Raw genomic sequence first — 22,755 nt, forward strand, 5'->3', positions numbered from 1 at the left:
TTAATTCCCCTCATTAGTTCCCCCCCTTAATTACCCCCCGTTAATTCCCCCCATTAATTAACCCCATTAATTCCCCCCATTAATTACCCCCATTAGTTCCCCCCATTAGTTCCCCCCATTAGTTCCCCCCATTAGTTCCCCCCCATTAATTCTCCTCCATTATTTACCCCATTAATTACCCCGATCACTCCCCCCATTAATTACCCCCGTTAATTCTCCTCCATTACTTACCCCCCCATTAATTCCCCCCATTAATTACCCCCCATTATTTACCCCCATCACTCCCCCCATTAATTACCCCCGTTAATTCCGCCATTATTTACCCCCCATTAGTTACCCCCATTAATTCCGCCATTAGTTACCCCCATTAATTCCGCCATTAATTACCCCCATTAATTCCCCCATTAATTACCCCCATTATTTACCCCATTAATTCCCCCCATTAATTACTCCCATTAATTCCCCTCCATTATTTACCCCCCCATTAATTACCCCCATTAATTACCCCCATTAATTCTCCTCCATTATTTACCCCATTAATTACCCCCATCACTCCCCCATTAATTACCCCCGTTAATTCTCCTCCATTACTTACCCCACCATTAATTCCCCCCATTATTTGCCCCCCCATTATTTACCCCCCATTAATTAACCCCATTAATTACCCCCATTATTTACCCCCATTAATTCCCCCACTAATTTCCCCCCATTAATTCCCCCCCGTTATTCCCCTCCATTATTTACCCCCCCATTAATCCCCCCATTAATTCCCCCCATTATTTGCCCCCCATTATTTACCCCCCATTAATTACCCCCATTATTTACCCCCATTAATTCCCCCCATTAATTTCCCCCCATTAATTACCCTCCATTATTTACCCCCCATTATTTACCCCCATTAATTCCCCCCATTGTTTCCCCCCCGTTAATTCCCCTCCATTATCTACCCCCCCATTAATCCCCCCCATTAATTACCCCCATTAATTCCGCCATTATTTACCCCCCCATTAATTCCCCCCATTAGTTCCCCCCCTTAATTACCCCCATTAATTCTCCTCCATTATTTACCTCATTAATTACCCCCACCACTCCCCCCATTAATTACCCCCGTTAATTCCGCCATTATTTACCCCCCCATTAATTACCCCCATTAATTCCCCTCATTAATTACCCCCATTAATTACCCCCCATTAATTACCCCCATTAATCCCCCCATTAATCCCCCCATTAATTCCCCCATTAATTACCCCCCCATTATTTACCCCCCCATTAATCCCCCCCATTAATTACCCACCATTATTTAACTCCTCCATTAATTACCCCCATTATTTACCCCCCATTATTTACCCCCCATTAATTCCCCCCCCATTAATCCCCCCGTTAATCCCCCCCATTAATTACCCACCATTATTTAACCCCTCCATTAATTACCCCCATTAATTACCCCCATTATTTACCCCCATTAATTCCCCCCCATTAATCCCCCCGTTAATCCCCCCCATTAATTACCCACCATTATTTAACCCCTCCATTAATTACCCCCATTAATTACCCCCATTATTTACCCCCCATTATTTACCCCCCCATTAATCCCCCCATTAATCCCCCCCATTAATTACCCACCATTATTTAACCCCTCCATTAATTACCCCCATTAATTATCCCCATTATTTACCCCCATTAATTCCCCCCATTAATCCCCCCATTAATCCCCCCATTAATTACCCACCATTATTTAACCCCTCCATTAATTACCCCCATTAATTACCCCCATTATTTACCCCCCCATTAATTCCCCCCCCATTAATCCCCCCATTAATCCCCCCCATTAATTACCCACCATTATTTAACCCCTCCATTAATTACCCCCATTAATTCCCCCCATTAATTCCCCCCATTAATCCGCCCATTAATTCCGTAATTATTTACCTCCCCATTAATTCCCCCCCATTAATCCCCCCCATTAATCCCCCCCATTAATTCCCCCCCTCACTCCCCCCCCACGCCCCCCCGGGGCCCCCCCTGACCCCTCCCCCCTTTCTCCCCCAGCTCGGAGCCCCCCGCTGACCTTGGGGGGTCCCCGCGCCCCTCCCCCACCATGGCGCGCCCCTCCCCCGCCCCGCGCGGCCCCGGGCCCGTCCCGGCGCTGCTGCTGCTGCTGCTGCTGCTGCCCGCGGGCGGCCACGGTAAGGGGGGGACCCCGGGGGGGCGGGGAGGGGGGGACGGGACCCCCGGGGGGGGCGGGGAGAGGGGGATGGGACCCCCGGGGGGGAGGGGAGGGGAGCGGGGGAGGGGCGTGCGAAGGGTGTGCAAATCACCCCCGGGGTGTGCAAAGGGGGTGTGAGGGGAGTGTGACACCCTTGAGGTGCCATGGGGTGTGCAAAGGGTGTGAGGGGAGTGTGACACCCCAGGGGCGTGCAAAGGGTGTGTGAGGGGTGTGTGACACCCTTGAGGTACCCAGGGGTGTGCAAAGGGTGTGAGGGGTGTGTGACACCCTTGAGGTGCCCAGGGGCGTGCAAAGGGTGTGCGAGGGGAGTGTGACACCCCAGGGGCGTGCAAAGGGTGTGCGAATCACCCCAGGGGCGTGCAAAGGGTGTGCGAGGGGCGTGCAACATCCCAGAGGTGTGCAAAGGGTGTGAAAATCACCCCAGGGGTGTGCAAAGGGCGTGTGAGGGGTGTGCAATGCCCCAGGGGCGTGCAAAGGGTGTGCAACACTCCAGGGGATGTGCAAAGGGTGTGCGAGGGGAGTGCGGAACCCCAGGGGTGTGCAAAGGGTGTGCAAATCACCTCAGAGGTGTGCAAAGGGTGTGCGAGGCACGTGTGACACCCTTGAGGTACCCAGGGGTGTGCAAAGGGTGTGCGAGGGGAGTGTGACACCCCATGGGCGTGCAAAGGGTGCGTGAATCACCCCAGGGGTGTGCGAGGGGCGTGTGACACTCCAGGGGTGCCCATGGGTGTGCAAAGGGTGTGTGAGGCGCGTGTGACACCCCAGGGGTGCCCAGAGGTGTGCAAAGGGTGTGCAAATCAACCCAGGGCGTGCGAAGGGTGTGCGAGGGGCGTGTGACACCCCAGGGGCGTGCAAAGGGTGTGTAAATCATCCCAGGGGTGTGCAAAGTGTGTGCAAATTATCTCAGGGGCGTGCAAAGGGTGTGCGACACCCTTGAGGTACCCAGGGGTGTGCAAAGCGTGTGCAAATCACCCCAGGGGCGTGCAAAGGGGGTGCGAGGGGCGTGCAACATCCCAGAGGTGTGCAAAGGGTGTGAAAATCACCCCAGGGGTGTGCAAAGGGAGTGTGACACTCCAGAGGTGCCCAGGGGCGTGCAAAGGGTGTGCGAGGGGCGTGTGACACCCCAGGGGTGTGCAAAGGGTGTGCAACAGCCCAAAGGTGTGCAAAGGGTGTGCGAGGGGAGTGTGACACCCTTGAGGTACCCAGGAGTCTGCCAAGGGTGTGCAAATCACCCCAGGGGTGTGAAAAGTGTGTGAGAGGGATGTGTGACACCCCAGGGGCGTGCAAAGGGTGTGCGAGGGACGTGTGACACCCCAGAGGTGTGCGAAGGGTGTGCAAATCACCCCAGGGGCGTGCGAAGGGAGTGTGACACCCCAGAGGTGCCCAGGGGTGTGCAAAGGGCGTGTGAGGGGTGTGCGATGCCCCAGGGGCGTGCAAAGGGTGTGCGAGGGGAGTGTGACACCCCAGGGGTGTGCAAAGGGTGTGCGAATCACCCCCGGGGTGTGCAGAGGCTGTGTGACACCCCAGGGGCGTGCAAAGGGAGTGTGACACTCCAGAGGTGCCCAGGGGTGTGCAAAGGGTGTGCGAGGGGAGTGTGACACCCCAGGGGTGTGCAAAGGGTGTGCGAATCACCCCCGGGGTGTGCAAGGGGCGTGTGACACCCTTGAGATGCCCAGGGGTGTGCAAAGGGCGTGCGAGGGGAGTGCGGCACCCCAGGGGTGCAAAGGGTGTGCGAATCACCCCATGGGCGTGCAAAGGGAGTGTGACACTCCAGAGGTGCCCAGGGGTGTGCAAAGGGTGTGCGAGGGGGCGTGTGACACCCCAGGGGTGTGCAAAGGGTGTGCAACAGCCCAAAGGTGTGCAAAGGGTGTGTGAGGGGTGTGCGACACCGTTGAGGTACCCAGGGGCGTGCGAGGGGTGTGCGACAGCCCAGAGGTGTGCAAAGGGTGTGCAAATCACCCCAGGGGTGTGCAAAGGGTGTGCAAGCGGCGTGTGACACCCCAGGGCCGTGTGAGGGCTGTGTGACACCCTCAAGGTACCCAGGAGTCTGCCAAGGGTGTGCGAATCACCCCAGGGGTGTGCAAAGGGCGTGCGAGGGACGTGTGACACCCCAGAGGTGCCCAGGGGTGTGCAAAGGGTGGGCAAATCACCCCAGGGGTGTGCAAAGGGTGTCTGAGGGGTGTGTGAAACCCCAGGGGTGTGGAAAGGGTGTGCGAGGGGCGTGCAACATCCCAGAGGTGTGCAAAGGGTGTGAAAATCACCCCAGGGGTGTGCAAAGGGCGTGTGACACCCCAGAGGTGCCCAGAGGTGTGCAAAGGGCGTGTGAGGGGTGTGCGATGCCCCAGGGGCGTGGAAAGGGTGTGCAACACTCCAGGGGATGTGCAAAGGGTGTGCGAGGGGAGTGTGACACCCCAGGGCCGTGCAAAGGGTGTGCAAATCACCTCAGAGGTGTGGAAAGGGTGTGCGAGGCGCGTGTGACACCCTTGAGGTACCCAGGGGTGTGCAAAGCGTGTGCAAATCACCCCCGGGGTGTGCGAGGGGAGTGTGACACTCCAGAGGTGCCCAGAGGTGTGCAAAGGGTGTGCAAGGGGCGTGTGACACCCCAGGGGTGTGTGGGGGCCGTGTGACACCCTTGAGGTACCCAGGGGCGTGCAAAGGGTGTGCAAATCAACCCAGGGCGTGTGAAGGGTGTGCGAGGGGCGTGCGACATCCCAGAGGTGTGCAAAGAGTGTGAAAATCACCCCAGGGGTGTGCAAAGGGTGTGTGGGGGCCGTGTGACACCCCAGAGGTGTGCAAAGGGTGTGCGAATCACCCCAGGGGCATGCGAAGGGAGTGTGAGGGGCTGTGTGACACCCTTGAGGTACCCAGGGGTGTGCAAAGGGTGTGCAAATCAACCCAGGGCGTGCGAAGGGTGTGCGAGGGGCGTGTGACACTCCCAAGGTGTGCAAACCATGTGCAAATCACCCCAGGGGTGTGCAGAGGGTGTGTGAGGGGCGTGCAACATCCCAGAGGTGTGCAAAGGGTGTGCGACACCCCAGGGTTGTGCAAAGGGTGTGCAAGGGGCGTGTGACACCCCAGGGCTGTGTGAGGGCTGTGTGACACCCTTGAGGTACCCAGGGGCGTGCAAAGGGTGTGCAAATCACCCCAGGGCGTGTGAAGGGTGTGCGAGGGGCGTGCGACACCCCAGGGGCGTGCAAGGGGCGTGGGAGGGGCGTGCACGGCTCGTGTGGTGCCCCAGAGGTGCAAGGGGTGTGCAAGGGGTGTGCAAAGGGTGTGCAAGGGCGGCACCGAAGCCCCGGGGTGCGCGGGCTCCCGCGCCAAGGCCGCCCGTGCCACGTGCGAGGGGCGTGCGAGGGGCGTGCGACACCCCCGAGGCGGCCGGGAGTGTGCAAAGGGCGTGCGGGGATTGAGTAAGGGGTGTGTAAGGGGTGTGTAAGGGCCGGGGGTTGGTGCAAGGTCTGTGAAAGGGCGTGAGGAGGGCGTGCAAGGGGTGTGTAAAGGGTGTGTAAAGGTTGTGTAGGGGCTGTGTAAGGGGTGTGCTAGGGTGTGTGTAAGGGGGTGTGTAAGGGGTGTGCAAGACTTGTGCAAGGCTGGCACAGCGCCCCAGGGGTGTGTAAGGGGTGTGCAAGGAGTGTGCAAGGGGCGTCAGAGGCCAGCGCAGCGACCCAGGCGTGCAAGGGCTGTGTAATGGGTGTGTAAGGCATGTGCAAGGGGTGTGCAAGGGCTGTGTAAGGGATGTGTAAGGCATGTGCAAGGGGTGTGCAAGGGCTGTGTAAGGGGTGTGTGAGGAGTGTGTAAGGGGTGTGTGGGGGTGTGCAAGGGGTGTGTAAGGAGTGTGTAAGGGCTGTGCAAGGGGTGTGTAAAGGGTGTGCAAGGGGTGTGCGTAAGGGCTGTGTAGGTGCTTTGTAAGGGGTGTGTAAGGAGTGTGTAAGGGGTGTGTAAGGGGTGTGCAAGGATGTGTGTAAGGGGTGTGTAAGGGGGTGTGTAAGGGTGTGTAAGGGGTGTGCAAGGCTGGCACAGCGCCCCAGGGGTGTGTAAGGGGGTGTGCAAGGGCTGTGTGAGGGCTGTGTAAGGGGTGTGTAAGGAGTGTGCAAGGGGTGTGTAAGGGGTGTGTAATGGGTGTGCAAGGGGTGCGTAAGGGGTGTGCAAGGAGCGTCCGAGGCCGGTGCAGCGCCCCGGGCGTGCAAGGGCTGTGTAAGGGGTGTGCAAGGTGTGTGTGTAAGGGCTGTGTAATGGGTGTGCAAGGGGTGTGCAGGGGGTGTGCGAGGCTGGTGCAGCGCCTCGGGCATGCAAGGGCTGTGTAAGGGGTGTGTAAGGGGTGTGTAAGGGGTGTGTAAGGGGTGTGTAAGGGGTGTGTAAGAGGTGTGTAAGGGGTGTGCAAGGGGTGTGTAGGTGCTTTGTAAGGGATGTGTAAGGGGTGTGTAAGGGTTGAGTAGCGTTTGAGCAGGGGCTGGGCCACAGCCCAGGGGATTGTGAGGGGTGTGTAAGGGGTGTGTAAGGAGTGTGTAGGGAGTGTGTAAGGGGTGTGTAAGGGTTGTGCAAGGGCTGTGTAAGGGGTGTGTAAGGGGTGTGTAAGGGCTGTGTAAGGGGTGTGTAAGGGGTGTGTAAGGGCTGTGTAAGGGGTGTGTAAGGGTTGTGCAAGGGCTGTGTAAGGGGTGTGTAAGGGGTGTGTAAGGGCTGTGTAAGGGGTGTGTAAGGGGTGTGTAAGGGATGTGTAAGGGGTGTGTAAGGGGTGTGTAAGGGATGTGTAAGGGGATCTGGGAACGCCCCAATTCCGGGTTCGGGGATCCCGGCGGGGCCTGGGAATGGGGGAGCCGGGATTGGGGGGGGCCGATCTGGGATCGGGGGGATCCCGGATTTAGGGGTGACCGGGGAGTCTGGGATCAGGGAGATCCTGGATTTGGGGGTGACCCAGGATCCGGGATGGGGGCGATCCTTGGAGAAACGGAGACCCCGGGTTTTGGGGGATCCGGGATCTGGGATGGGGGAGATCCCAGATTTGGGGGTGACCCAGGAGCCAGGATTGGGGGGGGGCGATTTTTGGGGACACGGGATCCAGGATTGGGGGCATCCCGGATTTGGGGGTGACCCAGGATCCGGGATTGAGCAGATCCCGGATTTGGGGGTGACCGGGGAGTCTGGGATCGGGGACATCCCAGATTTGGGGGTGACCCAGGATCCGGGATAGGGGAGACACTGATTTTTGGGGACCCGGGATCCGGGATCGGGGCGATCCTTGGAGAAAGGGAGAACCCGGGTTTTGGGGGATCCGGGATCTGGGATTGGGGGGGGGCGATTTTTGGGGACACGGGATCCAGGATTTGGGGGAGCCCAGATTTGGGGGTGACCCAGGATCCGGGGTCGGGGGGACACCAATTTTTGGGGATGCAGGATCTGGGATCGGGGCGATCCTGAATTTGGGGGTGACCCAGGATCCGGGATTGGGCAGATCCCGGATTTGGGGGTGACCGGGGAGTCTGGCATCGGGGACATCCCGGATTTGGGGGTGACCCAGGATCCGGGATTGGGGAGACACCAATTTTTGGGGACCTGGGATCCGGAATTGGGGCGATCCTTGGAGAAAGGGAGACCCCGGGTTTTGGGGGATCTGGGGTCTGGGATTGGCGGGATCCCGGATTTGGGGGTGACCCAGGATCCGGGATTGGGGGGATCCCAGATTTGGGGGTGACCCAGGATCCGGGATCAGGGGTACACCAATTTTTGGGGACGCAGGATCTGGGATCGGGGCGATCCTGAATTTGGGGGTGACCCAGGATCCGGGACTGGGGAGATCCTGGTGCCTTGGAGAAAGGGAGACCCCGGGTTTTGGGGGATCCGGGGTCTGGGATTGGGGGGACACCGATTTTTGGGGACACAGGATCCAGGATTGGGGGGCATCCCGGATTTGGGGGTGACCCAGGATCTGGGATAGGGGAGACACCAATTTTTGGGGACCCAGGATCCAGGATCGGGGCGATCCTTGGAGAGAGGGAGACCCCGGGTTTTGGGGGATCCGGGGTCTGGGATTGGGGGGAATCCCAGATTTGGGGGTGACCCAGGAGCCAGGATCGGAGACACCGATTTTTGGGGACCCAGGATCTGGGATCGGGGACATCCCGGATTTGGGGGTGACCCAGGATCCGGGATCAGGGGTACACCAATTTTTGGGGACCCCGGATCTGGGATTGGGGGGATCCCGGATTTAGGGGTGACCGGGGAGTCTGGGATCAGGGGGATCCTGGTGCCTTGGAGAAAGGGAGACCCCGGGTTTTGGGGGATCCGGGGTCTGGGATTGGGGGGACACCGATTTTTGGGGACACAGGATCCAGGATTGGGGGCATCCCGGATTTGGGGGTGACCCAGGATCCGGGATTGGGCAGATCCCGGATTTGGGGGTGACTGGGGAGTCTGGGATCGGGGACATCCCGGATTTGGGGGTGACCCAGGATCCGGGACTGGGGAGACAAAATTTTTGGGGACCTGGGATCCGGAATTGGGGCGATCCTTGGAGAAAGGGAGACCCCGGGTTTTGGGGGATCCGGGGTCTGGGATTGGGGGGACACCGATTTTTGGGGACACGGGATCCTGGATTGGGGGCATCCCGGATTTGGGGGTGACCCAGGATCCGGGATGGGGGAGACACCAATTTTTGGGGACCCAGGATCTGGGATCAGGGAGATCCCGGATTTGGGGGTGACCCAGGATCCGGGATCGGGGAGATCCTTGGAGAAAGGGAGACCCCGGGTTTTGGGGGATCCGGGATCTGGGATCGGGGGGCAGCCCGGATTTTGGGATCGGGGTCTCCATTGTCAGGGATTGGGACACCCCTGATTTTGGGGTCCCAGGTGTCCGGGTCCGGGGGGTCCCGGCTGTCAGGGTTTGGGGGCTCCCGGATTTTGGGGGACCCAAACCTCCAGGTGGCCAGGATTTGGGGGAGCCGGGTGGTTGGGACTGGGGGGCCTCTGGATTTTGGGGTCCCAGGTGGTTGGGATTGGGGACCCCTGGATTTTGGGGTCCCAGGTGTTTGGGATTGGGGGCCTCTGGATTTTGGGGTCCCAGGTGTTTGGGATTGGGGGACACCCTGGATTTTGGGGTCCCAGGTGTTTGGGATTGGGGACCCCCTGGATTTTGGGGTCCCAGGTGTTTGGGATTGGGATTGGGAGCCGCTGGATTTTGGGGTTCCAGGTGTTTGAGATTGGGACACCCTGGATTTTGGGGTCCCAGGTGTTTGGGATTGGGATTGGGAGCCGCTGGATTTTGGGGTCCCAGGTGTTTGGGATTGGGACACCCTGGATTTTGGGGTCCCAGGTGTTTGGGATTGGGGGGACCCAATATCAGGGAATGGGGGAGCCCTGACTTTTGGGGTCCCAAACATCCATCGGGGCATTCCACGGATGTGGGATTTGGGGTCCCAGGTGTCCGGGATTGGGGGTTCCCATTGTCAGGGATTGGGGGGACCCAGTGTTTGGGATGGGGGAGACCCTGGATTTTGGGGTCCCAGTGTTTGGGATTGGGGAAACGCAGGTGTGTCAGCTGGGGGGGGTCCAGGTGTTTGGGATCAGGGGATCCAGGTGTGCAGGATTTGGTATCCAGCTGTTTGGGATTTGGTGTCCCAGGTGTTTGGGATCAGGGGATCCAGGTGTGCAGGATTTGGGATCCAGGTGTTTGGGATTGGGTGTCCCAAATATCCAAGATTGGGGTATCGCAGGTGTTTGGGATTGGAGGATCCGGGTGTTTGGGATTTGGGATCCAGGTGTTTGGGATTGGGTGCCCCAGGTGTTTGGGATCAGGGAATCCGGGTGTGCAGAATTTGGGATCCAGGTGTTTGGGATCAGGGGATCCAGGTGTTTGGGATTGGGGTGGCCCCAAATATCCAAGATTGGGGTATCCGGGTGTTTGGGATCGGAGGATCCGGGTCTTTGGGATTTGGTGTCCCAGGTGTGCAGGATTTGGGATCCCAGGTGTTTGGGATTGGGTGTCCCAGGTGTTTGGGATCGGAGGATCCAGGCGCAGGATTTGGGATTGGGTGCACAGGATTTGGTATCCAGCTGTTTGGGATTTGGTGTCCCAGGTGTTTGGGATCGGGGATCCAGGTGTGCAGGATTTGGGATCCGGGTGTTTGGGATTGGGTGTCCCAAATATCCAAGATTGGGGTATTGCAGGTGTTTGGGATCGGAGGATCCGGGTGTTTGGGATTTGGTATCCCGGTGTTTGGGATTGGGTGTCCCAGGTGTGCAGGATTTGGGATTTGGGTGTTTGGGATCAGGGGATCTGGGTGTGCAGGATTTGGGATCTGGGTGTTTGGGATTTGGTGTCCCAGGTGTGCCAGATTTGGGATCCAGGTGTTTGGGATTGGGTGCCCCAGGTGTTTGGGATCAGGGGATTCGGGTATTTGGGATTTGGGATCCGGGTGTGCAGGATTTGATGTCCCAGGTGTTTGGGATTTGGGCTCTGGGTGTGCAGGATTTGGGGTCCGGGTGTTTGGGATCCGGGTGTCCCAAGTGTTTGGGATCAGGGGGTCCGGGTGTTTGTGATCAGGGATCAAGGTGTGCAGGATTTGGGATCCGGGTCTTTGGGATCCAGGTGTCCCAGGTGTGCAGGATTTGGGATCCAGGTGTTTGGGATTGGGGTGGCCCCAAATATCCAAGATTGGGGTATCCGGGTGTTTGGGATCGGAGGATCCAGGTGCAGGATTTGGGATTGGGTGCACAGGATTTGGTATCCAGCTGTTTGGGATTTGGTGTCCCAGGTGTTTGGGATCAGGGGATCCAGGTGTGCAGGATTTGGGATTTGGGTGTTTGGGATCGGAGGATCCGGGTGTTTGGGATTTGGTATCCCGGTGTTTGGGATTGGGTGTCCCAGGTGTGCCGGATTTGGGATCCAGGTGTTTGGGATTGGGTGCCCCAGGTGTTTGGGATCAGGGGATTCGGGTATTTGGGATTTGGGATCCGGGTGTGCAGGATTTGATGTCCCAGGTGTTCGGGATCGGAGGATCTGGGTGTTTGGGATTTGGGATCCGGGTCTTTGGGATTTGGTGTCCCAGGTGTTTGGGATCAGGGGATCCAGGTGCAGGATTTGGGATCTGGGTGCGCAGGATTTGGTATCCAGGTGTTTGGGATTTGGTGTCCCAGGTGTTTGGGATTGGAGGATCCGGGTGTTTGGGATCAGGGTGTGCAGGATTTGGGATCCGGGTGTTTGGGATTGGGTGCCCCAGGTGTTTGGGATCAGGGGATCTGGGTATTTGGGATTTGGGATCCAGGTGTGCAGGATTTGATGTCCCAGGTGTTTGGGATTTGGGCTCTGGGTGTGCAGGATTTGGGGTCCGGGTGTTTGGGATCCGGGTGTCCCAAGTGTTTGGGATCAGGGGGTCCGGGTGTTTGTGATCAGGGATCAAGGTGTGCAGGATTTGGGATCCGGGTCTTTGGGATCCAGGTGTCCCAGGTGTGCAGGATTTGGGATCCAGGTGTTTGGGATTGGGGTGGCCCCAAATATCCAAGATTGGGGTATCCGGGTGTTTGGGATCGGAGGATCCGGGTCTTTGGGATTTGGGATCCGGGTCTTTGGGATTTGGTGTCCCAGGTGTGCCGGATTTGGGATCCAGGTGTTTGGGATTGGGTGCCCCAGGTGTTTGGGATCAGGGAATCCGGGTGTGCAGAATTTGGGATCCAGGTGTTTGGGATCAGGGGATCCAGGTGTTTGGGATTGGGGTGGCCCCAAATATCCAAGATTGGGGTATCCGGGTGTTTGGGATCAGAGGATCTGGGTGTTTGGGATCCAGGTGTCCCAGGTGTGCAGGATTTGGGATCCCAGGTGTTTGGGATTTGGTGTCCCAGGTGTTTGGGATCAGGGGATCCAGGTGTGCAGGATTTGGGATCCGGGTGTTTGGGATTGGGTGTCCCAAATATCCAAGATTGGGGTATTGCAGGTGTTTGGGATCGGAGGATCCGGGTGTTTGGGATTTGGTATCCCGGTGTTTGGGATTGGGTGTCCCAGGTGTGCAGGATTTGGGATTTGGGTGTTTGGGATCAGGGGATCTGGGTGTGCAGGATTTGGGATCCGGGTGTTTGGGATTTGGTGTCCCAGGTGTGCCAGATTTGGGATCCAGGTGTTTGGGATTGGGTGCCCCAGCTGTTTGGGATCAGGGGATTCGGGTATTTGGGATTTGGGATCCAGGTGTGCAGGATTTGATGTCCCAGGTGTTTGGGATTTGGGCTCTGGGTGTGCAGGATTTGGGGTCCGGGTGTTTGGGATCCGGGTGTCCCAAGTGTTTGGGATCAGGGGATCAAGGTGTGCAGGATTTGGGATCCGGGTCTTTGGGATCCAGGTGTCCCAGGTGTGCAGGATTTGGGATCCGGGTGTTTGGGATTTGGTGTCCCAGGTGTTTGGGATCTGGGGATCCGGGTGTTTGGGATCAGGGTGTGCAGGATTTGGTATCCAGGTGTTTGGGATTTGGTGTCCCAGGTGTTTGGGATTGGAGGATCCGGGTGTTTGGGATCAGGGGATCCGGGTGTGCAGGATTTGGGATCCCAGGTGTTTGGGATTGGGTGCCCCAGGTGTTTGGGATCAGGGGATGCGGGGATTTGGGATTTGGGATCTGGGTGTGCAGTATTTGATGTCCCAGGTGTTTGGGATCGGAGGATCCGGGTGTTTGGGATCAGGGTGTTTGGGATTTGGGATCTGGGTGTTTGGGATTTGGGATCTGGGTGTTTGGGATCCAGGTGTCCCGGGTGTGCAGGATTTGGGATCCAGGTGTTCGGAATTGGGTGTCCCAGCTGTGCAGGATTTGGGATCCCGGTGTCAGGGGCTGGGGGATCCCAAAAGTCCAGGATTGGGGGTCCCCTTTGTCAGGGATTGGGGACCCCCTGGATTTTGGGGTCCCAGGTGTTTGGGATTGGGGGGATCCAGGTGTCCAGGACTGGGGGGATCCAGGATTTTGGGGTCCCAAACATCCATTGGGGGTCCCCCTTGTCCAGCTTTGGGGTCCCGGGTGTCTGGGACTGGGGGGTCCCAGGTCTGTCAGCTCGGGGGGTCCCAGGACTTTGGGATTGGGCTCCCAAATGTCCGGGATTGGGGATCCCAGCTGTTGGGATTTGGGGCTGGCGGCTGCAGGGCCGGGGGTGCCCCGGTCCCTGATTTGGGGTTCGGGGCCCAGGTGGCCCCGGTGCCCCCAGGGCTGAGCAGGGCACAGAGGTGGGGGTGGGGGACCCCGTTTGGGGGTGCAGGGCCCCGTTTGGGGCTCCCCGACCCCATTTGGGGTTCCCTGACCCTGTTTGGGGGTGCAGGGCCCCGTTTGGGGCTCCCTGACCCCGTTTGGGGCTCCCCGACCCCGTTTGGGGGTGCAGGGCCCCGTTTGGGGCTCCCCGACCCCGTTTGGGGGTGCAGGGCCCCGTTTGGGGCTCCCCGAACCCGTTTGGGGCTCCCCGACCCCGTTTGGGGTCCGCTGACGCCCCCGGGCTGATTTGGGGCCCCCCTTTGTCCCGGCCCATCGGGATCCGGTGTGGGGGCACCCCCGGGGCTGGGGGGAGCGGGGTGGGGGCACCCCCCCTTTTGGGGTTCTCTGACCCCGTTTTGGGGTTCCCTGTCCCCGTTTGGGGTTCCCTGACCCCGTTTTGGGGTTCCCTGTCCCCGTTTTGGGGTTCCCTGAGCCCCGTTTGGGGTTCCCTGAGCCCGTTTTGGGGTTCCAGGGCTGATCCAGGGGCGCTCCCGTTCGGGCTGGCACGCCGGGAGCTGGCGTGCGAGGGGTACCTGCTGGGGCTGGGGGGGTTTGGGGTAGCCCGGGTGTTTGGGGGTTCTCTGACCCCGTTTTGGGGTTCCCTGACCCTATTTGGGGGTTCCCTGTCCCCGTTTGGGGTTCCCTGACCCCAGGGCTGATCCGGGGGTGCTCCCGTTGGGGCTGGGGCGCCGGGAGCCGCTGTGTGAGGGGCACCCCTGGGTGGGAGGGTTTGGGGTACCCCGGCTGTTTGGGGGTTCCCTGTCCCCGTTTTGGGGTTCCCTGACCCTATTTGGGGTTCCCTGACCCCGTTTGGGGTTCCCTGACCCCGTTTTGGGGTTCCAGGGCTGATCCGGGGGCGCTCCCGTTGGGGCGGGCTGTGGGATCTGCTGTGCGAGGGGTACCCGCTGGTGCCGAGGGGTTTGGGGTACCCCGGCTCTTTTGGGGTTCCCTGACCCCATTTTGGGATTCCCTGACCCCCTTTGGGGTTCCCTGACCCCGTTTTGGGGTTCCTTGACCCCGTTTTGGGGTTCCAGGGCTGATCCAGGGGCGCTCCCGTTGGGGCTGGGGCGCCAGGAGCCGCTGTGGGAGGGGCACCCCTGGGTGGGAGGGTTTGGGGTACCCCGGCTGTTTTGGGGTTCCCTGACCCCGTTTTGGGGTTCCCTGACCCTATTTGGGGTTCCCTGAGCCCGTTTTGGGGTTCCCTGACCTCGTTTTGGGGTTCCAGGGCTGATCCAGGGGCGCTCCCGTTGGGGCGGGCTGTGGGATCTGCTGTGCGAGGGGTACCCGCTGGAGCTGGGGGGTTTGGGGTACCCCGGCTGTTTTGGGGTTCCCTGAGCCCGTTTTGGGGTTCCAGGGCTGATCCGGGGGGCGCTCCCGTTTGGGCTGGCGCGCCGGGAGCTGGCGTGCGAGGGGTACCCGCTGGAGCTGCGCTGCCCCGGCAGCGACGTGGTCCTGGTGGCCGATGCCAACTACGGCCGGACCGACGACAAAATCTGCGACGCCGACCCCGGGCAGATGGCGAACGTGCAGTGCTACCTGCCCCAGGCACACCCCATCATGGCCCAGAGGTGACACTGGGGGCACTGGGAGGGCACTGGGGGGTACTGGGAGTACTGGGGGCACTGGGGGCACTGGGGGAACTGGGGGCACTGGGAGGGCACTGGGGGTACTGGGCAGATGGCGAACGTGCAGTGCTACCTGCCCCAGGCACACCCCATCATGGCCCAGAGGTGACACTGGGGGCACTGGGGGGGCACTGGGGGCACTGGGGGAACTGGGGGTACTGGGGGCACTGGGGGTACTGGGGATACTGGGGGCACTGGGGGCACTGGGGGTACTGGGCAGATGGCGAACGTGCAGTGCTACCTGCCCCAGGCACACCCCATCATGGCCCAGAGGTGACACTGGGGGCACTGGGAGGGCACTGGGGGGTACTGGGGGCACTGGGGGGAACTGGGGGTACTGGGGGCACTGGGGGCACTGGGGGTACTGGGGGAACTGGGGGGTTACTGGGGGTACTGGGGGGGCACTGGGAAGGTGTAGGAGGTTGGGGACATGGGGACAGATGGGTGATGGGGGACACAGCACTGGGCGTGGGGACACGGGGACAGAGGGACAGGAAGGGGACACCCTGGGACACCCTGGGGACACCTTGGGGACACCCTGGGGACACCTTGGGGACACCTTGAGGACACCTGGGGACACCCTGAGGACACCTGGGACACCTTGGGGACACCCTGGGGACAGCAGGGACACCCTGGGGACACCTTGGGGACACCCTGAGGACACCTTGGGGGCACCCTGAGGACACCTTGGGGACACCTTGGGGACACCTTGGGGACACCCTGGGGACACCTTGGGGACACCCTGGAACACCCTGGGGACACCTTGGGGGCACCCTGGGGACACCTTGGGGACACCCTGGAACACCCTGGGGACGCCTTGGGGACACCCTGGGACACCTTGGGGACACCCCTGGGGACACCTTGGGGACACCTTGGGGACACCTTGGGGACGCCTTGGGGACACCCTGGGACACCTTGGGGACACCCCTGGGGACACCTTGGGGACACCTTGGGGACACCTTGGGGACACCCTGGGGACACCCTGGGACACCTTGGGGACACCTTGGGGTCACCCTGAGGACACCTTGGGGACACCCTGAGGACACCCTGGGACACCCTGGGACACCCTGGGGACACCCTGGGACACCTTGGGGACACCTTGGGACACCTTGGGGACACCCTGAGGACACCCTGGGACACCTTGGGGACACCCTGGGACACCTTGGGGACACCTTGGGGACACCTTGGGGACACCTTGGGGGCACCCTGGGACACCCTGGGGACACCCTGGGGACACCTTGGGGACACGGGGACGGGCTGGAGCTGTGCAGGCGCACAGGAGGGTGGGACATGGGGGGGGTGGGGGGTGGGGACCCGCTGGGGGCTTGGGGACATGGAGGGGACGTGGGCGAGGGCGGGGGACGTGGCCCCGTGGTGACACGGGGGGCACCTGGGGGTGGCACAAGGGGGGACACTGAGGGGGTGGGACAAGTGGGGTGGGTGGCCTTGGGGACAGCGTGGGGACAGCACGGGGGTGGCACAGCTCAGGGGACACCTGGGTCCCGTGTCCCCAAATGTCGGGGCCACACCTGCGCCCTGCCCCCCCCCCGTGTCCCCGCTGTCCCTCCTGTCCCTGGTCCCCTGTCCTGTGTCCCCTGGCCCGTGTCCCCTGTCCCCTCTGTCCCGTGTCCCCTGTCCCCGCTGTCCTGCTGGCCCCCGTCCCTCCATGTCCCCAGCCCCGTGTCCCCACGTCCCCCCCTTGTTGCTGCTGTCCCCCTCTGGCACCGTGTCCCAGCTCCACGTCCTCGGTGTCCTCATGTCCCTGCTGTCCCCAGGTCCCCCATGTCCCCTACCTGGGGGGGGACACGTCCCCATGTCCCCATGTCCCTGCTGTCCCCATGTCCCCACGTCCCTGCTGTCCCCTCATGTCCCTGCTGTCCCCTCATGTCCCTGCTGTCCCCATGACCCCACTGTCCCCAGTCCCCCCATGTCCTGTGTCCCCCCGTGTCCCTGCTGTCCCCCTGTGTCCCCCCGTGTCCCTTTGTGTCCTGTGTCCCCCCACATTTCATGTCCCATGTCCCTGATGTGTCCTCCCTTCCCCCCATGTCCCCCGTGTCCCCCCGTGTCCCCCCGTGTCCTCCCGTGTCCCCCCATGCCCCCCATGCCCCCCGTGTCCCCCCATGTCCCTGATGTGTCCCTGATGTGTCCCCCGTGCCCCCCATGTCCCCCATGTCCCCCCTTGTCCCTGACGTGTCCCTGACGTGTCCCCCCATGTCCCCCCCATGCCCCCCATGTCCCCCCGTGTCCCTGACGTGTCCCTGATGTGCCCCCCTTGTCCCCCCATGTCCTGTGTCCCCCCATGACCCCACTGTCCCCAGTCCCCCCATGTCCTGTGTCCCCCCGTGTCCCTGCTGTCCCCCCATGTCCCCCCATGTCCCTTTGTGTCCTGTGTCCCCCCACATTTCATGTCCCATGTCCCTGATGTGTCCCCCCTTCCCCCCCATGTCCCCCGTGTCCCCCCGTGTCCCCCCTTGTTCCTCCGTGTCCCCCCGTGTCCCTGACATGTCCCTGATGTGTCCCCCCACGTCCCCATGCCCCCCATGTCCCCCCATGTGCCCCATGTCCCCATGTCCCCCGTGTCCCCCCCATGTCCCCCCGTGTCCCCCATGTCCCCCCATGTCCCCCATGCCCCCCATGCCCCCCATGCCCCCCATGCCCCCCCTTGTCCCCCCATGTCCCCCCGTGTCCCTGACATGTCCCTGATGTGTCCCCCCACGTCCCCATGCCCCCCATGTCCCCCCATGTGCTCCATGTCCCCATGCCCCCCCTTGTCCCCCCATGTCCCCCTGTGTCCCCCATGTCCCCCCATGTCCTCCATGCCCCCATGCCCCCATGCCCCCCATGTCCCCCCGTGTCCCTGATGTGTCCCCCGTGTCCCTGATGTGCCCCCCATGCCCCCCATGCCCCCCCTTGTCCCCCCATGTCCCCCTGTGTCCTCCATGCCCCCCATGTCCCCATGTCCCCCCGTGTCCCTGATGTGTCCCATGCCCCCCATGCCTCCCATGCCCCCCATGCCCCCCATGTCCCCCATGTCCTCCCATGCCCCCCATGCCCCCCGTGCCCCCCCGTGTCCCTGACGTGCCCCCCGTGTCCCCCTGTGTCCCCCATGTCCCCCATGCCCCCCATGCCCCCCATGCCCCCCATGTCCCCATGTCCCCCATGTCTCCCCGTGTCCCCCCTTTCCCCCCATGTCCCCCCGTGTCCCCCACGCCCCCCACGCCCCCCACGCCCCCCACGCCCCCCGTGCCCCCCATGCCCCCCGTGCCCCCCGTGTCCCTGACGTGCCCCCCGTGTCCCCGCAGGTGCAATAACCGCACTCAGTGCGTGGTGGTCGCCGGCTCCGACGCCTTTCCCGACCCCTGTCCCGGCACCTACAAATACCTGGAGGTGCAGTACGACTGCGTGCCCTACAGTGAGTGCTGCCCCACGGCCCTGCCCCACTGAGCCTGCCCCACACACCCACAGCCCTGCCCCACAGCCCTGCCCCACAGCCCCCCAGAGCCAGCACCCCGGCCCGGCACCGACAAATGCCTGGAGGTGCCCTACAGTGAGTGCCCCACAGCTCTGCCCCACAGCCCTGCCCCAAAGCTCTGCCCCAAAGCTCTGCCCCAAAGCTCTGCCCCACAGCTCTGCCCCACAGCCCTGCCCCAAAGCTCTGCCCCACAGCTCTGCCCCAAAGCTCTGCCCCACAGCTCTGCCCCACAGCTCTGCCCCACAGCCCTGCCCCACAGCCCTGCCCCAAAGCTCTGCCCCAAAGCTCTGCCCCAAAGCTCTGCCCCACAGCTCTGCCCCACAACTCTGCCCCACAGCCCTGTGCTGTCCTGTCCCATAATCCTGCCCCACAGCTCTGCCCCACAGCTCTGCCCCACAGCCCTGCCCCAAAGCTCTGCCCCACAGCTCTGCCCCACAGCTCTGCCCCACAGCCCTGCCCCACAGCCCTGTGCTGTCCTGCCCCAAAGCTCTGCCCCAAAGCTCTGCCCCACAGCTCTGCCCCACAGCCCCGCCCCAAAGCTCTGCCCCAAAGCTCTGCCCCACAGCTCTGCCCCACAACTCTGCCCCACAGCCCTGTGCTGTCCTGTCCCATAATCCTGCCCCACAGCTCAGCCCCACAGCTCAGCCCCACAGCTCTGCCCCACAACTCTGCCCCACAGCCCTGTGCTGTCCTGCCCCAAAGCTCTGCCCCACAGCTCTGCCCCACAGCCCTGCGCTGTCCTGCCCCACAGCAGCCCCATCCCGGCACCCACAAGTACCTGGAGGTGCCGTACGTCCCCTACAGCGAGTGCTGCCCCCCAGCTCTGCCCCATGGCTGCTGTCCTGCCCCACGGCGCTGCCCCACAGCGCCCCCAGACCCAAGGCACCCCCAGCTCAGCACCCCCAAGGTGCTGAATGGCTGCATCCCCCAGCTCTGCCCCCCAGCTCTGCCCCACAGCGTCCCCCCCAGCCCCACAGCACCCCACAGCACCCAGAGGTGCACCCGGGGAGTCCCGCCCCACAGCGGAACCCCACGGGGACCCCACAGTGCCCCCCATGTCCCACCCCACAGCGCCCACAGGGACCCCAGAGCACCCCAGGGACCCCCAACCCCCAACCCTGGGGGCACCCGGACACCTGGGGGGGGGGAAGGGGGATGGGATGGGGGGGGCGGGGCCCGGGACCTCGGGGAGCCCCCAGGTGTCTGGGGGGGCCGGTGCCCCCCTCGGGGTCCCCCCCGTGTGGTGTTTGTCCCCCCCAGCCGGGGCGTGACCCCCCCCCCCCGTCCCCAAATTTGGACCCCCCCGTGTCCGTCCCTCTGGGGGGGCCGCCCCCCCCCTTGGGGCTGTTGGGGGGCTCTGTCTGACCTGGGGGGGCCCGGGGGGGTTGGGGTGACCCCGTCTCTCCCCAGGCGCCGTCGCGGGACCCCCAAAACCCCCCCGGCCCCTCCCCCCCTTTGCTTTGCAGCCGCCGCCGGAGCCGCCTGAGGGAACGGCCGGGACCGGGCCGGACACGGCCGGACAGGGCTGGACACGGCACCGGCCCCGGGGCACGCACCGGGCACGGCGCCAACGCGGCACCAACGCGGCACCAACGCGGCACCAGCAGGGCGCCTACAGGGCACCAACACGGCACCAACAGGGCACCTACAGGGCACCAACACGGCACCTAAGGGGCACCAACACGGCACCAACACGGCACCAACACGGCACCAACACGGCGCCTACAGGGCACCAACACGGCGCCTACAGGGCACCAACACGGCACCAACACGGCACCAACACGGCACCTACAGGGCACCAACACGGCACCAACACGGCACCAACACGGCACCAATGCGGCACCAACACGGCACCAACACGGCACCAACACGGCACCAACACGGCACCAGCAGGGCACCTACAGGGCGCCAACACGGCACCTACAGGGCACCAACACGGCACCAGCAGGGCACCAACACGGCACCAACATGGCACCAACAGGGCACCAACACGGCACCAGCAGGGCACCAACACGGCACCAACACGGCACCAACAGGGCACCAACACGGCACCAACACGGCGCCTACAGGGCACCAACACGGCGCCTACAGGGCACCAACACGGCACCAACACGGCACCAACACGGCACCTACAGGGCACCAACACGGCACCAACACGGCACCAACACGGCACCAATGCGGCACCAACACGGCACCAACACGGCACCAACACGGCACCAACACGGCACCAGCAGGGCACCTACAGGGCGCCAACACGGCACCTACAGGGCACCAACACGGCACCAACACGGCACCAACACGGCACCTACAGGGCACCGACACAGCACCAACAGGGCACCAACACGGCACCAACATGGCACCAACAGGGCACCAACACGGCACCAGCAGGGCACCAACACGGCACCAACACGGCACCAACAGGGCACCAACACGGCACCAACATGGCAAAACCACACCAGAACCATGCCAAAACCATGCCGAAACAACACCAAAACCACACCAAAATCACACCAAAACCGCACCGAAACAACACCGGAACCAGAGGTGGTGCCAGCCCATGGGGCTGGGGGGGCCCTGCACACACCTGAGCACGCTGAGCACACACCTGGGGCGGGTGGAACACACCTGTGCACACTCAGGACACGCCCAGCACACACCTGTACCTGCCAGGGGCACACCTGGCACTGTGTCACACACCTGTGCATGCCAGGGGCACACCTGGCACAGCGTGACACCCCTGTAGCTGCCAAGGGCACACCTGGCACTGTGTGACACACCTGTACCTGCCGAGGGCACACCTGGCACAGGGTGACACACCTGTACCTGCCAAGGGCACACCTGGCACTGTGTGACACACCTGTACCTGCCGAGGGCACACCTGGCAGGCAGTGACACACCTGTACATGCCAAGGGCACACCTGGCACTGTGTCACACACCTGTACCTGCCGAGGGCACACCTGGCACAGGGTGACACACCTGCACCTGCTGAGGGTACACCTGGCACAGCGTGACACACCTGTACCTGCCGGGGGCACACCTGGCACAGGGTGACACACCTGTACCTGCCGAGGGCACACCTGGCACAGCGTGACACACCTGTACCTGCCGGGGGCACACCTGGCACAGGGTGACACACCTGTACCTGCCGAGGGCACACCTGGCACAGCGTGACACACCTGTACATGCCGGGGGCACACCTGGCACAGGGTGACACACCTGTACATGCCGGGGGCACACCTGGCACAGCATCACACACCTGTACCTGCCGAGGGCACACCTGGCACAGCATCACACACCTGTACATGCCGGGGCACACCTGGCACAGGGTGACACACCTGTACCTGCCGGGGGCACACCTGGCACAGGGTGACACACCTGTACCTGCCGAGGGCACACCTGGCACAGCATCACACACCTGTACCTGCCGAGGGCACACCTGGCACAGCGTGACACCCCTGTACATGCCGGGGGCACACCTGGCACTGTGTCACACACCTGTACATGCCAAGGGCACACCTGGCACTGTGTGACACACCTGTACATGCCGGGGGCACACCTGGCACAGCATCACACACCTGTACCTGCTGAGGGCACACCTGGCACAGCATCACACACCTGTACATGCCGGGGCACACCTGGCACAGGGTGACACACCTGTACCTGCCAGGGGCACACCTGGAAGGGGGTGCCAAACACGCGGGCACACTCGGGACACGCTGAACACGCACCTGGGGGGGGGCAGAGCGGGTTGCCCTCACCTGGGCGTGCTGAGGGCACGCTGAACACCTGAGCACCCTCTGAACACACCTGGGCGGGCTCGGACACACCTGGCACACACCTTGCACGCTGAACGCACACCTGGAGAGCGGCGTGGTGCGGGCTGAGCACACCTGGGCATGTGCAGGGCACACCTGGGCACACCTGGGCGTGTGCAGGGCACATTGGGCACACCTGTGTGTGTGTTCAGGGCACACCTGGGCGTGTGCAGGGCACATCTGGGCACACCTGGGCGTGTTCAGGGCACACTGAGCACACCTGGGCGTGTTCAGGGCACACCTGGGCGTGTGCAGGGCACATTGGGCACACCTGTGTGTGTGTTCAGGGCACACCTGGGCGTGTGCAGGGCACACCTGGGCACATCTGGGCGTGTTCAGAGCACACTGAGCACACCTGGGCGTGTTCAGGGCACACCTGGGCACACCTGGGCGTGTGCAGGGC

General features: G+C 62.4%; 1 protein-coding gene across 1 annotated transcript in view; it reads left to right on the plus strand.

Annotated features, from left to right (window-relative positions):
• Positions 1-2,049: 2,049 nt before the first annotated feature.
• The window catches only part of LOC138101947 (adhesion G protein-coupled receptor L1-like), a gene marked incomplete at both ends in the record, with an annotated part of 34,805 nt that continues 14,099 nt past the window's right edge, over positions 2,050-22,755 (plus strand). Inside the window, 3 exons of the mRNA XM_068999692.1 lie at positions 2,050-2,186; positions 14,794-15,007; positions 18,367-18,476. Of these exons, the coding sequence (XP_068855793.1) occupies positions 2,050-2,186; positions 14,794-15,007; positions 18,367-18,476 (461 nt within the window). The remainder of the gene's footprint in view (positions 2,187-14,793; positions 15,008-18,366; positions 18,477-22,755) is intronic.

This window comes from Aphelocoma coerulescens, unplaced genomic scaffold, assembly GCF_041296385.1.
Source record: "Aphelocoma coerulescens isolate FSJ_1873_10779 unplaced genomic scaffold, UR_Acoe_1.0 HiC_scaffold_577, whole genome shotgun sequence".
NCBI lineage: Eukaryota > Metazoa > Chordata > Aves > Passeriformes > Corvidae > Aphelocoma > Aphelocoma coerulescens.